At 40.5% G+C, this 15,487-nt stretch overlaps 1 protein-coding gene across 2 annotated transcripts; it reads left to right on the forward strand.

Moving 5' to 3' along the window:
* Positions 1-242: 242 nt before the first annotated feature.
* On the forward strand, positions 243-8,901 carry HUS1 (HUS1 checkpoint clamp component). Of its 2 annotated transcripts, XM_063404488.1 has the most exons (8): positions 243-433; positions 706-833; positions 1,287-1,463; positions 2,083-2,190; positions 3,114-3,188; positions 5,052-5,151; positions 5,519-5,650; positions 6,474-8,901. In XM_063404488.1, exons 1-8 carry the CDS (start codon positions 382-384, stop codon positions 6,554-6,556), a joined length of 855 nt encoding a protein of 284 aa, XP_063260558.1. In that variant the 5' UTR covers positions 243-381; the 3' UTR covers positions 6,557-8,901. The 2 variants fall into 2 exon arrangements, 1 of the variants encoding a protein (XP_063260558.1); XR_010081200.1 differs by lacking the exon at positions 6,474-8,901 and having other exon boundaries at positions 5,052-5,370; positions 5,519-5,653.
* Positions 8,902-15,487: the final 6,586 nt, after the last annotated feature.

A 15,487-nucleotide genomic window follows, 5' to 3' on the forward strand; every position in this document is an offset into this window, starting at 1 on the left:
TTCCTCACCACCGCGTCATGTGGGACAGTGTCGCGGCTTGGCCCCTGCCAGGGGCTGACAGTGTCTGCTGCAAGGGCCCGCTTGGATTTGAAAAAGAAATTTCTCGGGACATCGGGGCTCGGAGCCATACAGACGAATTTTCACATAGGTTCCAGAGGGTGCCAAGGCATTCTCGAGCCAAGCTTTTCCGCCCGAATTGCGACCTCCACCACAGCGGAAGGAAGTGTGGCCCGCCCGTGCCAGACCCTGCCCAATCCCGCCGCACATCCGGCGGGCGGCTGCAATGGCCGCTACCCGGGCCGAGCTCCGCCGTGAGTGGCCCCTCTCTCCCTGACCGCCTTCTGTAGCAGCGGGAGAGGGGCCGGCAGGGCCCGCGCCGCCATGCGATTTCGGGCTAAGATCGTGGATCTCGCCTGCCTCAACCACTTCAGCCGTGAGTATGCCGGGCCGGGCTGAAGGCGGCGGTGCCTCGCTGAGCGGCTGGGGCTGGCTTTCTCGGGCAAAAGAAAGAGGAATGGAGCTGAGAATCGCAGTCCTTTCCTGGGAGGAGGTGGCATGAGGCGCTTTCCTTCGCCCCGAGGTGTTAAAGAGTTTGCGCAGCAGCACGAGCTGCGTTTGTAAAAGCTGAAGGTTTTTCTGTCCCGCAGAGACCGGGGTGCATGGAGCCATCACCGCTGTAACGTCCTCCCTCCCTCTCTCTGGCAGGTATAATTAACACAATCGCCAAGTTAGCCAAGACCTGCATCCTGCGGCTTACTGTCTGCAAGCTGTATTTCATCCTCTCCGATAAAGTAGCAAATGGAGGTGCCAGTATGTGGTGTGAGCTGAGCCAGGTGAGCCCAGGGAAGTTCAGTAACATGTTGAAAACTGGAGTGTGCAATTGGGTTTGATGTACATGGCGTTTCTTGTAGCCCTCATCTTCGATGTGCCAGGTCTCCTAAGGTCTGTCTGGTTGCACAGGTGTTTCAGGTTGGATATTTCCTTTACCTTGATTATCACTTCAGTGTAAAGCTTCAGTATATGCTGGCCCACATGGACCTGCCCAATACTGGAAACAGGAAAGCATAACTCACTGTCTAATGGACTGATTAGGTGGTGGGGGAGGACATTAATTGGTTTAACCTGAAGCAATGAGTCTTCATGGTTGTGCAGCGCTGTTGTGATTCCTCAGGTGATGCCAGGCAGAGAGGGCTTTCTGCTGTACATACGCGGTTCTAAGCTTAAGGTCTGATAAATAAAACTTGCCCTTCTTGTTTGTTTTATTTCTCAACTTTCAAAAATTATAGGGGAACTTCTTCGATGAATTTCAGATGGAAGGAGTAGCTGCAGAGCACAATGAAATCTATTTGGAGTTGGTGCCTGAAAACCTGTCGAGAGCATTAAAAACTTCCCAGAGTGCTAAGGCAGTGAAGATCAAGTTGACTAATAAACACTGCCCTTGTCTCAGAGTTGCTGTGGAGCTAGTAAGTACAACCATGCTTTCATATTCATTCTTAAGAAAAAGTTCTTTTACTATTTAGTGCTTTTGCTAAGATCAAAGGGTAATATTTGGTGTAATTCTAGAACTCTAAAGAAACACTGTGTCATTTTCCATTTCACTAGCCTTTTTTGCCATCATGCTTGGTGGCATACAAAACCATATTTGTATTTTCCAAAAGGCAAGGAGGAGATATAGGAAGAAAGAAAGCTATGTTATTAAGCAGCTTTTTCAAATGTCTGCATTTGTCTATTCCTTTATCCTCTATATCTTCTGTGGATTATTGCCTTTTCATTGAAGCCAGTAGGTTTCAGTGTTTGGCTTCATGTTTTACCTTTGGTTTTCCTGATATTATATGCTGACTTCTGATTCACCTCTTCAGCTCTAAGGATAGCTTATAGATACACTTATGACTGATACATCACAAACTCTTCCACATTCAAAAGAGAAGCCCACTTCAAAGCATATTGATAGGAACCTAGGGAAAACTGGGACTGAGTGTCAGGCATGTAGTTATAGCATTTCCCAGAGTGGGTCTAAAAAATTTCAATTGAGAATTCCAGTCTTGTGTTTAACTAAAAGAGCATCCTCTTTTTTTCCTCAAGCCATCCTTATCAAGCAGCAGTAGAATTGTGACACATGACATTCCTGTGGGAGTTATTCCCAGAAGAATGTGGAATGACTTCAGAGAGCCCAGTGTGCCAGACTTTGATGTAAGCCTCTGTTTTTATATTCCCTACTGAAATGGGACTTTGCAAGTGGATATTGCTACAGAGTATACTACTGGTGGGGTTTGGAAAGGAGTTGAAAGAAAAGAGGGAGGACTGGAGACTACAGTTTTGGAGGGGTATGGAACGTGGCTTCTATCCTGACAAGAGAGCCCAGAGTATGGAAACAGTGGGTGATTACCAATTGCTTCTGTGATGTTCACAGCAAAGGAAGGGAGGAAAAAAGGACTTGCATGGTTTTAGTCTGGAGCACCACTAAACCAAACAAGTTTCAGCTGTTTGAAATGGCCCAAATAATCTGTTCTTTCTGAAATGTATGGCTTATCTGACAGAGTTGAAGATATATTTGTTTCCTCCTGCTTTTTATATATCCTCTCAATATACTTTTTGACTTTGTTGACAGAGTTGCAAGGAAAAGTCCTTGTACAAATGTGCACCTATTTGAGGTTATGGATGCGTGTTACCTCTATAGCTAAGAGTATTTAGATTCTGAAGACATACAAGAAGAAACTTGAAGTATTTTGTTATTTTATTTTATATTTACACTGCTGCAGTTCCAGAAATTACTGCAGTATCATGGGAATCTTGTTATTTCCTTTTTGAGTATTGTAATTGACTGTTTAATAACAGAGGTGTTCATAAGAGAGTCTGATATGCAAAAACATGTCTCTGTTTTGAACACAGACTTGGACTATTATGTCTGGAACAATTACTGGAATGATTGCCTTTTGGTATAATGGGAAAGAGTTCCTCTGTTCCTGAGACATTTGCTGATTTCAGATAGATATTGTGGATCCTGAAAGCCATAGATAACTCAGTCCATACTAAGATAGAATTGAAAGTAGAAATAAATGTCTCCCAATCACATCTGAAATACTTGTGTAAATGCAGTTCTTATGTATTCCTAGGTCAGTATTTACCTCCCGGTGTTGAAAACAATGAGGAGTGTTGTGGAAAGAATGAAGAATCTCAGCAACTTCATTGTAAGTTAAGGCACTTAAAGCACGTATGCTACAGATGTTATTTCATGAGGGACATAACATGTTGCTTAAACTGGTACTGCAAGTTTAATTATCTTATTTTGAGATGAGTTAGACATTAAAATCAAGGCACCTGAAGCCTGTGCAAAGATTGAAAAGAATGATGGGATTGATTTTTGGATTTATACTTAAGAGCTTTTCCTGAGCTTCTCAGTAAATGATGGTCTTTGTACTAAATCTGTGAAAGAACATGGCATTGTGTTGCTATAAGCCACTCTTTAAGTTGGTGGGAAATGACAGTCCTTCAGGAAGCTAGCTGGAGACTTTCCAGGTTATTTCATTAAGGAAATGCCTATTAAGTGGGTGTTGTGTTAGGTGACTGTGAATGAACTTAAGGTAAACTTGATGTGGGATTTAAATGAAATTTTGCTACTAGCCGTGGGATGTCACACTGTGCTTTAGACTGACATGTTGGGTTTGCAGTCTACCCTGTGTTTCTAGAGTGCCAGTGGGCCTTTTAATTGAAAGAAGCCCTCTGCAGTTGGACAGAAAAGGGCTTTGGTTTTTTATTTAGTTGTTTTTTGCTCACAGTCACCATAATTGACTGACATGGAAGTTAGTAAGTAAGTGTAGAGCTTTGGAATAATTTGGGTTTGATGCTGTTCATACCAGTACGTATAAATAGCAATTTTTCTGTTAACTAAGAATCCAGAAATTGGAACAGTCTCAGTTTTTCAAGACTTGGAAGAGTTGAGAGATTACCCTGGGTTACTGGCAATTTGGCAAATGGCAGTCATCCTGCAAATACACGTCAAGCTCTTTTCTTTTGTGAGATGTTTTGGGGGCTTAGTTTTTGCTTTCTTTCCTGCCTTCATGTCCTTGGTGGACATTGAGTACAGTGAGTGCAAAATTGAGCACAGTGCTTTTGTTTCTGGAGCTGAGGCTTTTTTCTCACACAGGATAGTTGTATGATGGGATAGAACTTACACTAAGTGCCTTGCTTTCATGCTGTTAGAGAACAAAAACATTAAGTGCGACAATTAATTATTTTTGCAAGATGCATCCTGGTAATAAAACTGGTCAAGATCAGTGCTTCAAAATGGGCTTAGAAGCAATTTCTGATAGTACTTGTCCATTGTTTGGGAGCTTGGCATTTCCATTTTATACAAGATTCTGGTTGCAGTGCACATCTTGTTTTTTTAAATTACTGAAAAATCATCTAATCACAGAAATGAAGTGCTTAGTTGTGCTTTAGGAATCCTCCGATCTGCTGGGGATTTGTGTAAGACCATGTATAGTCTCCTTCAAATTCCTCCTTCCAGCTTTCAGGATGGAACTGGAAAGCTTTTAGCACTTTTCCAAGATTTCTGTTAGTTCAAATTCCTTTTGGAGTTACTCATCTGATCTAGCTGTTGTCTATTTTAAATTCTTGAAAGCAGCACTGTCAGCTCCTGGTGCATCCCATTTTCTGTGTGTGTCATACAGACTGTGTTAGTGCCTTTCTATTTGTTGAATAACTGGATGGAAATTCAGGAATCATTGCATTTCTTCAGCTTCAGTCTCTTATTTCGGAAGCTTTTTCCTCAGAACATAGACTTCCCAAAGCTAATACTTATTCTAAAAGTACTGGAGAGCAATTAAATTTCTTTCTTTTCATAACTTCTAAAGTTTGGTCTGGAGTAATTCACATGGCAGTGATGGGAAATGCATTTTATAGCTGAACATTCAAATGTTTAAACTATTTTCAGGAAGTATGGTTGACTTGCACTGAAGTACTCCTGGAAGCTTGTATTTGAACAAAACCAAACTGTATTCTGTAATTCTGCAGTGTGAAAGTGGGTTGCCTAAAATTGAGATTGATTGCAGGTGATTGAAGCAAACTTGAGTGGTGAAATGAACTTGAAAATAGAAACTGACTTAGTATCTGTAACAACACATTTTAAAGACTTGGGAAATCCTCCCTGGGGTAAGTTTCCCTGTTACCTCTTGTGTCTGTCTGATCTCATTACTTAAGTGTGTTGCTAATAACAGTACTTACCTTTTAGTCTTTAGAAAATAGGATCAAGTACTTTGAAGTACATTGAAGTCTTCAAATGAAATCCTAAAAGAAAAGTGGCCAGTAGAGTGTCTGCTTCATGTTTGCGGGGGGTGGTGAGGAATCTCTTCCATTATTCCTGACAGTTTGGTAAGAAAACTGGGATTTCTTTTCCTTCCACTGTTCTTAAAAACAAGCCATTTGAGTTCCAGAGCTTCAGCAGTTTTCAGGTGTTTCTGTATGGGTGTTGAAACTGCTTTTTGTGTTTGGACTAAGTGTTGTATCCTTATGGTTTTAGCATCAGAGGATGGATATCAAAGTTCTGTTCAAGGCAGAGATCTGGAAAGTATGGCTGAAGCATGCATAGACATCAAGAAGCTACAGCAGCTGCTTGCTGGACAGCAGGTCAATCCTACAAAAGCATTGTGCAGTAAGTTCAACAGCTCTGCTTGTGAACTTCAGTTAAGTAGGGACGTTTGACATACTCAGTTTCAGCAGAATACCATATCTTCTGTTTTGTCTGAAAGCTATTTTACTGTACCCGAGGACTTCTAATATTTATATTTTTAGGCAGTAAGATTCAGGTGCTAGGCATTTGGGGAAGAAAAAATAAAATAAGTCAGGCCCTTTTAAAAGTCTCAAGCTGAATACTCAGACTCACTAATCATGTGTGTTGTCTTGTTGTCTTTGTTTTGAAGTTGTTATTAATTTTTATTATTATTTTGAGATATTCTTTTTGAAAGTCTTAAAGCCTCTAGCTTCTAGCAGAGAAATTGGAATTTACTGGCATGGGTTTTTTTTTTTATCCTTTGGATGCTGTCATATCCTGAGTCTAATACTAAAATGCTTTTTATACAGCTAGTGTTTCTAGCCATAGAAATAATACTTCCTTTCTAGCAGAAGTCTATGGAGGGCATTATATCCTATTGTTATAACTCTGTGTGATTTTCCTGAGAACATCTGTTTGTTGTGGTTTAGTGCAGATGCTAAGAATTGCCCAAGGAAGATTTAAATAATGGGTGTAGCATTATAATATATGTATATACTATACACTATATATTTATTTTTTGGTATCATCTTTCATAAACTATTAATGCTTCACAGACCCTCAAGGATTTAAATTGTCTAGTTACTCTTCTGTCAGAAGTGGTGGAAGTATTGTTCTTATGGTGGCATATTTAAAAGATGTAATTTTTAAGTATTTTTCCTGCTTTAAGGTGGATTTTTGTTTTAATTTCTTTCCCTCTTTACAGATATTGTACGTAAAAGAATTGTCCACTTCATCTTGCTCCATGAGGAGGTTTCACTTCAGTATTTTATTCCAGCAATTGCCTGAGTCTTTTGGAATCTTGGTCATTTTCCAACCTGAGGCCTCTTTCATGAAGTCTGAAATTTTTCATGACTTGCTGGAGTATTTGATGTGAGAGACTGTTAGACATAGCCACCAGATGGACTTAATTTCAATATTTATGAGAGTATTCAAAATACTTCCTCATCCAGACAGCAATTTTTGTGAAGAGTTATATGCTGTGAAGAACACAGCGCTGAGGAGTGTTGGTATATCTGAGTCTTAGGAGGAGCAAAACTAAAATTTGCCTTACCCACAGCTCAAAGAATCCCAAAAGCACATTCAATTAAATACTTCAGTCTCCTCAAAAAACTAAAGGTAGAATTCACCTCTGGAGTTGTTGCTGTATATATTCTGTATTGAGCAATGCAATCAAAGTTGAGGGATCTCTGAGCAAGCTATCATACCTCCATGAAACAGGAGAGCCTTCTGGAGGGTTGCCAGATAGGTGTTTGCCTGGACAAGTATGTGCAGCCCTTCTGAAGTGGTATAGAACTGAACTGTGTTCCAGTAGAAATCTTTTGAATAGACTTGCTGCAAGTGAGTATCTCAGTAGCTCTCTTTGTGCTTACTGTTTGTTTAACTCTTGGCCTGAGAGGACGAGCAAAACAGTCTGGATTACTTTGTTAATGTGGGCAGTGAAAATCCCTATGTACAGAACGAATATCATATGAGAACATGCATAAGCACAGAAGTTGATGTGAAATAAAGAACAAGTTGTCTGTGGATCACATTTTTTCCCTTTCCAGATAGAAAACATGTGACAGCCTGGGTCGTCATGGTATCAGACATGGTGAGATTGCATCTAGGCTCTTATGCCAAGCAGCCAAGAGCATGACTAAATTTCACTCATGGGAGTACTGCTCCTGCTTCTACCTCCTGGTTATTTTCTGAGGTCTTTTCCTCCTTATTGCGTGTCTGATTTATTTGTTATCCTGGCATATTCCATGTAGCTTTTGATTGTTATAGTGATTGAGTCTATGCTGCCAAACGAGACCAAAAGTTTCTTCTAGAATGTAACTTGTCATACTCAGAAGTGCTGGGGTTTTGATTGTTGTTTTTTTCGAGGGGCATTGATATTAGGGGAGCAATGAATCTCCTGTTCATGGAGATGCGAATGCTCAAGAGAAGGCTGAAGGAGAGGCAGTGACAAAATAGAGTAGACTTGCAGTGATGAGTGTGTTGACTGACTGTGTAGGCCTTTCTGCCTATTCCCTCTTTGTTCCTACATGCTCTCCTTTGCCCTACACATTGCCTCATCAGTTATCATATTTTCACCTACTGCGTGCAACATGCTGAGATTTGCATCTTTACCATTTGCAAAGTCCCATTTTGCCTATGTTATGAGTTGACCTTGGTAAGCAGCCAGTCACTTAGTCACACCTGGTGGGATGGGGGAGAGAATTGGAAGGGTAAAAGTGAAAAAATTCATGGGTTGAGATAAGGGCAACTTAATAGGCAAAGCAAAATACAGAATTCGTTCACTGCTTCCCATGAGGATAGGTGTTTAACCATTCCCAGGAAAGCAGGGCTCCATCGTGTGCAGCACACGTTTGGGAACACAGACTGCATAACTCGAAATGCCTTTTTCTTCCTTCTTCATTTCCCTGAGATGAACATGATGCTGTATGATACGAATATCCCTCTAGTCAGTTGGGGTCAGCTGTCCCAGCTGTGTCCCTACCAATTTCTTGTGCACTTCCAGCATATTTGCTAGTGGGGCAGTGTGAGAATAATGTCTTGGTGCTGTGTAAATGCTGCACAGCAATAACAAAAACATTGCTGTATTATTGACACTGTTTTGGTCATAAATCCTGAACATAGCACCATGAGCTACAATGAAGAAAACTGATTGTATCATATCTAGAGTCAGTGTAGCCTGCTGTTTCATGATAGCCCAACTATTAGTGCAAACAGATATTTTTTGTTCTTTTTTTTCTGGTTACTGTCTTTGTTAATACTAACCAATCAGGGTTTATATCTATGTTTGCCTCCTTAGTTTTGTTTTTATCATCCAGTATAGGATGTGATCAATCAGATAGCCATAGAATAAATATTCTAACACTCTCACACAGATGCCTTCTAAAATATTCACATCACTTTTGTGTCCCTTGGTGTCTGTTCATGTTTTTGGTTTCCTCCTCTTAACCTTTTTTTGTCATTGTATGGAAACTTGTAAACTTCTCTTGTTTTTCTTGCTTTTTGGTTACACACTGATGCTTATTTTTGTGCTGTATTGGAAAAAACCTTTGGATATAGTCTGATTTTCTTAATGTCACAGCAATTAAAAAAGAATGACATTTTGATTAGAAAAATAAAACAACAGATAAAGATCTGTGTGAAAATGTATTACTCTGCATTCCTAAGAAAAAGCTGTGAACAAGAAGTGGACTGCAATTAACCCTTGTGAGAGGATGTGATAATTGTTTTTCATAAATGACAGTTCTCAAATGGGCAGGTTGCCAGTGACTAAATGTAAGACTGAAATTATGTCACTGTATGCTATAGAAAAAATGCTGTTTCCAGAACAAGCATCCTGAATGACCCAGCTCAGATCATTCAGCTGGTATGTTGCACACAGATTAGGTGGCTAAATAGCCTGTGTGATCTGAACTTAAGTATCTCTGCTTCAGTTCTTCATATATAAAACAAGAACCTTTCTGCTATATGACTGTGTGCAATATGTGATGAATAAATGCATGAAGGATTTCCAGTGCACTTGGCTTTTCTGATAGAAGCTTAAATTAAAATCTAGCCTTCTTATTAATGCAGGGACATGTTTGCATGACAAGCAAACTATGTTAGTGTGTGGGGGCTAGTACCATCAAAGTTTGTCTCCTCTTTGTTTAGACTGGTAAGATGCATGTGTTCAACTGTTGGTTATGTAATAATTAATCTTCTACTTTGTCATGTACTATTCATGACAATCTGAAGCACAATTTATTGCAGTTTGCTAGAGGATTATTGGACTTCCCCATGTTTTGTACCAGATCATTGGCTAATTAATTGAATTTTCTTAACACTTAACAGATATTTTATGAACTTTAGTGGTTTACTGTCATGTCATAGCTATGGAATAAGCCAAATTGGAGATTATTGCCTTCTACAATGGGATAACTGGCTGGATAAATGAAAGGATAGCAGTGAATGTGGTCTCGTCTTGGGTTTCAGCTAGGCTTTTGACACTGTCTTCCATGACATTCTGATTGGCAAGCTCAGGAAGCGTGAGCGGGATGAGCAGATGGTGAGGTGGATTGAGAATGGGCTGTATGTGAGTTGCAGAGGGTTGTGATCAGTGGTACAAGGTCCAGTTGGAGGCCTGTGGTGTCCCCCAGGCATAAGTACTGGATCTATAAGTGGCCAATACTCCAGAATTTTGTGCTGCTATTCAGAAGAGTCTCGACAGGTTGGAGACTTGTTCAGAGAGGAACCTTCTGAAATTCACCAAAGGCAAGAGCCTTTGGGCTCCTGGGAGAAAGGGAGAAAGAACTTCATGCACCAGTACAGGCTGGGGGCTGACTTGCTCTGAAGCAGCTCTGGAGAAGCAGGTCATGGTGTGTCACAAGCTGTCCATAAGCCAGCAGTGTGCCCTTGTGGCAGAGAGCCACTGGTATCTTGGGGTGCCTTAGGGAGTGTGGCCAGAAGGTTGTGAGAGGTGATCCTGCTGCTCTACTCATCCCTGGTGAGTCTGTGACCAGTTCTGAGCTCCTCACTGCACTGGAGACATGGAGCCCCTGGAACAAGTCCAGAGGAAGGTAACAAAGATGAGGAGGGTACTGGAGCACCTCATTTACAGGGAGATCCTGAGGGAGCCGGGACTGTTTAGCCTGGAGGAAAGCAGACTGAAAGGGGCTTTTATCAGTGTCTGAAGTATTAGAAGAGAGGACATCAAGAGATAGGACCAACGCTGCTCTTGATGATGAGCAACAGGCAGAGATTGGAACATGGGAAGTTTCACCTGAACATGGGAAGGAACTTCTGAACACTGGAATAGGTTGTCCAGAGAGGTTGTGGAGATTCCTTCCCTGGGGATATTCAAAAGCCATCTGGACATACTCATGATTAACATGCTATAGGGAACCCAGTGTGAGCAGGGAGGTTGAGCTATGTGTCCCACTGTGGTCTCTTCCAACCTTACCCATTCTGCAAAGCTTGTCTCCCTCAGAGGTCATTTGGATTTGTGGAGTCAGACATTCAAGAGCATTTTGGACAGGAGGGATGCATTCAGTAGTGCAGAAGTAGAAGACTTGGAGCATGTGCAGCATATTCTTTGTTTCATTCTAGTCTGCAGATACCTTTTTTCCAATGATACTTGGAGAAATGTTTAAGAAAGTAGAGACTGTTGTGGTTCATTAAATCTCTACCATAGAGTGTCAGCCATGATGGCTCCAAGTCTTCTCAGAAATAATTCTCAGAATATTCTCTTCTTGGCCTGCTACTTGTAATGCATCTGAGGTTTAGCCCTCCAGGCAGAGATAGCAGCAGCTATAGCATCAGATCTTGGGACACAGAACAGAAAAACAAAGCCTCCTCTATCTGCAACTGATGCTGTTAAAGGCAATTTTGTATTGTTTTTGGTTTCTCAGAGAACAGTAGTCTTTTCAGTGATGCTTTTCTGTCTGCCTTACAGTCTCTGTTTCTGGGAGATAGGCAAGAGGTTTTAAACTTACTCTATATGTATCATATATCGTTTATCTTCAGTGCAGTTTCTGTGAGTGAGCATCCATTCTGAGTCTTTCGATGTTTCCCCTTATTTGTAAATTCACTGAGTCCTTCAGGTTAACGACTTAATGCATGAAAATTTGTAAATTTCCCTTATTAAAATTACAGTTGGCATCAGATGGACAGCACAGAAGATAGTGAAGGCAGATAGAAGATAGGCCCACTAGAGGGGAAATGAATGACTAACTCCTCAAGTATGGTATATGTTGCTAGAGTTGTTAATATTTTAATATGAGATGCCCACAAAAAGTTATTTCCTTCATTCTGCAATAGCCTGTGAGTTGCAAGGCATGAATATATTTACAGAGAGGAGAGAGGAGGCTGCAGAGTCCCTATTCACCTGGATTTTCTTTTACACAAAACCACTTTCTCACAGCTAAACTAGTTGACCAATGCACTTTTATTTGGTTCAGTTGCACTGATGTAATGGAAATCCCATTACAAGCAGACAGGATGCTCCATCGGATCACCACTACTGTAGGCTTGAAGTAGAGAGAAATAATCCTTCCCTGTAGGTTTTTTATGTCCTCAAATGCAAAACATCTGTACAATATATGTGTAGGATGTTGGTTTTTCAAAGGACTTCAACACATTTTCTTTTCTAGCCCAGTTAAATCATATGCTTATGAATTTAATAAGAATTTTATTTTAATGGGAATTAAAGAAAACTTCAAGTTAAGGATTAACTTCTTGGCCAGTCGGGATATTTTAGCAAGTAAGATCTAAATACTTCAGCATAGAAGTTCAACATAATTTTTGACATTTCCCTCATTTTTTAACTGCAAACCACACACACTTGACTAAATGAATGATGTCATCTACTACATGTAGATGACACTTTCGTAAAGAGGCTTCAAAAGATTAATAAAATATTGGAAAGAGATCTATTTCATTATTAAGGCATAGAAGGATTGTTGTTTTAATGCCAAAGAGAAGATCTCATAGAAGTGAAAAGGAATACATTCTACTAGTGTCCTTCTCCAGCTTTAGGCCAACATCTTACTACTTCTAAGATCCACACTCCCACTCCAAAAAAACTCAACCAACCAACCAGCCAACATCCTGCAGCTTCTGTACATGCAGAAAGTTTCATGTACTAGGTTTGTGCTATACTATCGCAATCCTGTCAGTGAAATAATTAATCATAATTTTCTCACTGCTAAATTAAATCAGAGATCTTTGTTATCCAGTGAGTTAGAGTGAGGATGTGAATGTCATCTTCCTATTGCTGGCAGCTGTTAAATTTGCCGAATTGGGTAAATAGTTTCTTAGACAATGGAAGGGAGTAGCTGTTAAAACCTGGGAGAAAACTAATCTTCTGTTATAAAAAGTGATTTATTCTAGGAAGAACAAGCCAGCAGAGGAACTCCTTAACACATTTAAAACATCTAAATTACAACCACCAACCCCCAAAACCAGAAGGCAGTTCACTGCTGGTAGTGCTGGTAGTGTAATTTGGTGATTCTCAATTGCATTCCTTGCTGGTCCGTTGACTTTCATCTGTGAATAGGTTTGCTTTCTGATGAACTGTCTTTATCCTGTAAGGAACTCTGAGAATTTTTGTTTGGGTCTTTTTACCCACTGTATGCAGTAGTCACACAGTTAATACGAGGGAAAACAGTATCTGAAAAAACCAAACAAGCTGCTTTCTCTCACTTTCACATTCTTGTATGTTCTTTTATTTAGCACTACAAATCTCGTACTTCTGCCAGATTTCTGAAAGCTAAAATGTCTGTCATTATGACACATGCTATGCCATAGTTTATGATGGCATTATTTGACATGTCTTTGCACAGTTAATTGTCATAGTTTTAGATACAAGATCTATTTCTACTTGTGGTCTTCACTGGAATAATAGAATTATGAAATTTTTAAGGTTGGCAAATACCTCTAAGATCATGGAATCCAACTATTCACCTATCACCGCCATGTTCACCACTAAACCACATCTCCAAGTGCCACATCCACACAGCTTTTGAACACTTACAGGGATGGTGATCCCACGCCTCCTTGGGTAGCCTATTCAGTGAAGAGATTTTTGCTAATATCAAATCCATACCTCTCCAGTACAACTTGAGGCCATTTCTCCTTATCCTGTCACTTGCTACCTGGGAGATGAGACCAATACCTGCATAGCTACAACCTCCTTATGGTAGTTGTAGAGAGTGATAAACTCTCCCAGAGCTTACTTTCTCCAGGCTAAATACCCCAGCTCCTTCAGCCATTCTTCATAAGACTTCTGCTCCAGACCCTTCACCAGTTTTGTTGCCCTTCTCAGGAAATGCTTCAGCACCTCCATGTCTTTTTTGTAGTGAGGACCCCAGAACTGGACGCAGGATGCAAACACTCCAAATGCTGAGCACAGGCAGATGATCACTGCCCTAGTGCTGCTGGCCACACTATTTCTGGTGCAGGCCAGGATGCCATTGACTTTCTTGGTCACCTGGGCACAATCTGGCTTCTGTTCAGCTGCTGTTGAGCAACATCTGCAGGGCCTTTTGCACTGGGCAGCTTTTCCGGCCGCTCTCTTCCCACTCTGCATAGGGTTGTTGTTCCCCAAGGGCTGGACATGGCATTTCAATTTGTTGGTCCTCTTACAATCCAATTTCTTGCATAAAAGTGTGTGCTTGTGTCCTGGTTTAGGGTAAATTTGGGAGAAAACCTCCAAAGGGGCCCTCTTTCCGCACCCCAGAAAGCAAACCCACATGGCCTCTCCCCCAGCTGATTCAGGAAAGACTTCCTCTGAGAGAAGTGTAAAAAAACCTGTTTATTTAACAGAGCACTCGCTAGCACAATAAACTGAACAATACCAGATGACAAAACTTCTTGCCGCTCTGAAGAGATGACAAATTCAGAAAAGGTCTCTTCTGTAGGTAGTCGCTCTGTTCTCAGTCCCTCCAGTACTGGGAAAAGCTGCTGCACAGGGTAGGCCCTGGTGGGTCCCAGGTGCAAGTCCCTGGCATTCTCCTGGGTCCCCAGTCCAGAGCAGGTTCGAACAGTTTTAAGGAACAACGAAGAAAAACAGTCCAGCCAAGCTTTTCTGCCTCAGCTAGCTAAACTAACTAACGAAAAAAAATCTCTCCATCCCGTACATGTTGCAGACAACAACACTCCAGGCGAGAATATGGAGGAGGGAGTGGAGTTTCTGAAAACAAACTGCGCTCTTTCCCCCCACATTTGCTCTCAGACCCAATCTTAAAGGTACAGAATGTAATATCCACGATAGACCCAAGAGATGATATGGGATACAAACATCATAACATCACCCTAGGACAGCTTGCATTTAATTAAATGTAATCCAGCCTTTTAACAAGGAGACACTTTCAGTGTAGGCAATTTTTTTTTTTTTAATACATGAAGTGTATGTTGGTCCCACATTTTGTTGGATTTTCTTATGCCTGTGTTTTGTTTGTCTTATTTTCCCATGACTCAGCTTCTTTTTTGAACTGGAGTGTTTTTTCCTGAGGTAAAAAAAGCAAAATCATCAAAATGTACTTTTGTTCAGAGCCTCTTTCCATGATGAAGGGAGCTTCTGCAGCTGTGACTGTATCACAAAAGAACTTTGAATCTGAATAACTGTACCGGAGCATTTGTACTACAGGACTTAAATTGATAATAATTTTTTGTTTCGCTATTGAAATAGATCCTGTTTCTAGAGGGGAATTCTATTCTGTTTATTTTTTTTACAGAAATGCAAGCTACACAGAAAAGGTAAATTACTGGTGGGGGTTGAGAGAAGACTGGTGGGGCCTGGCTAGGATTTTTATAAACACAGTAATTACAGAGAGACAGGGATTTCCAGCCCAATATAAACAGCTGAGACCGAATCAAAGTTCTTGTAAATTTTTTCTCCTTTCCTTAAAACATACATTGTGTTTGCAGATGAACAACCTACTTCAAAAATTACTGTTTCCATGTGCTGTTTCCACACTTCAACAAAATCATTTTACTGGTGTCACTAAAAAGCTACTGTTAATTTGATTAATACTGAATTTTTGAAGATTTCATAAAACTCAGTTTATATAGAAAAGCGTGAAATGTTGTCCATAAGTGAGAAAGCATTCTAGAGTGTTCCCTTGTATCCTTTTTGATGAAAGAAATATCAGATTATTACATATCTCTGAAAAAATGAGATAAATTATGGTTCTGCTTCCTAAGACCAAGAAGCACTTCCCCAAAATGTCCAATCTATCAAAA

Source organism: Prinia subflava, chromosome 1 (genome assembly GCF_021018805.1).
Source record: "Prinia subflava isolate CZ2003 ecotype Zambia chromosome 1, Cam_Psub_1.2, whole genome shotgun sequence".
NCBI lineage: Eukaryota > Metazoa > Chordata > Aves > Passeriformes > Cisticolidae > Prinia > Prinia subflava.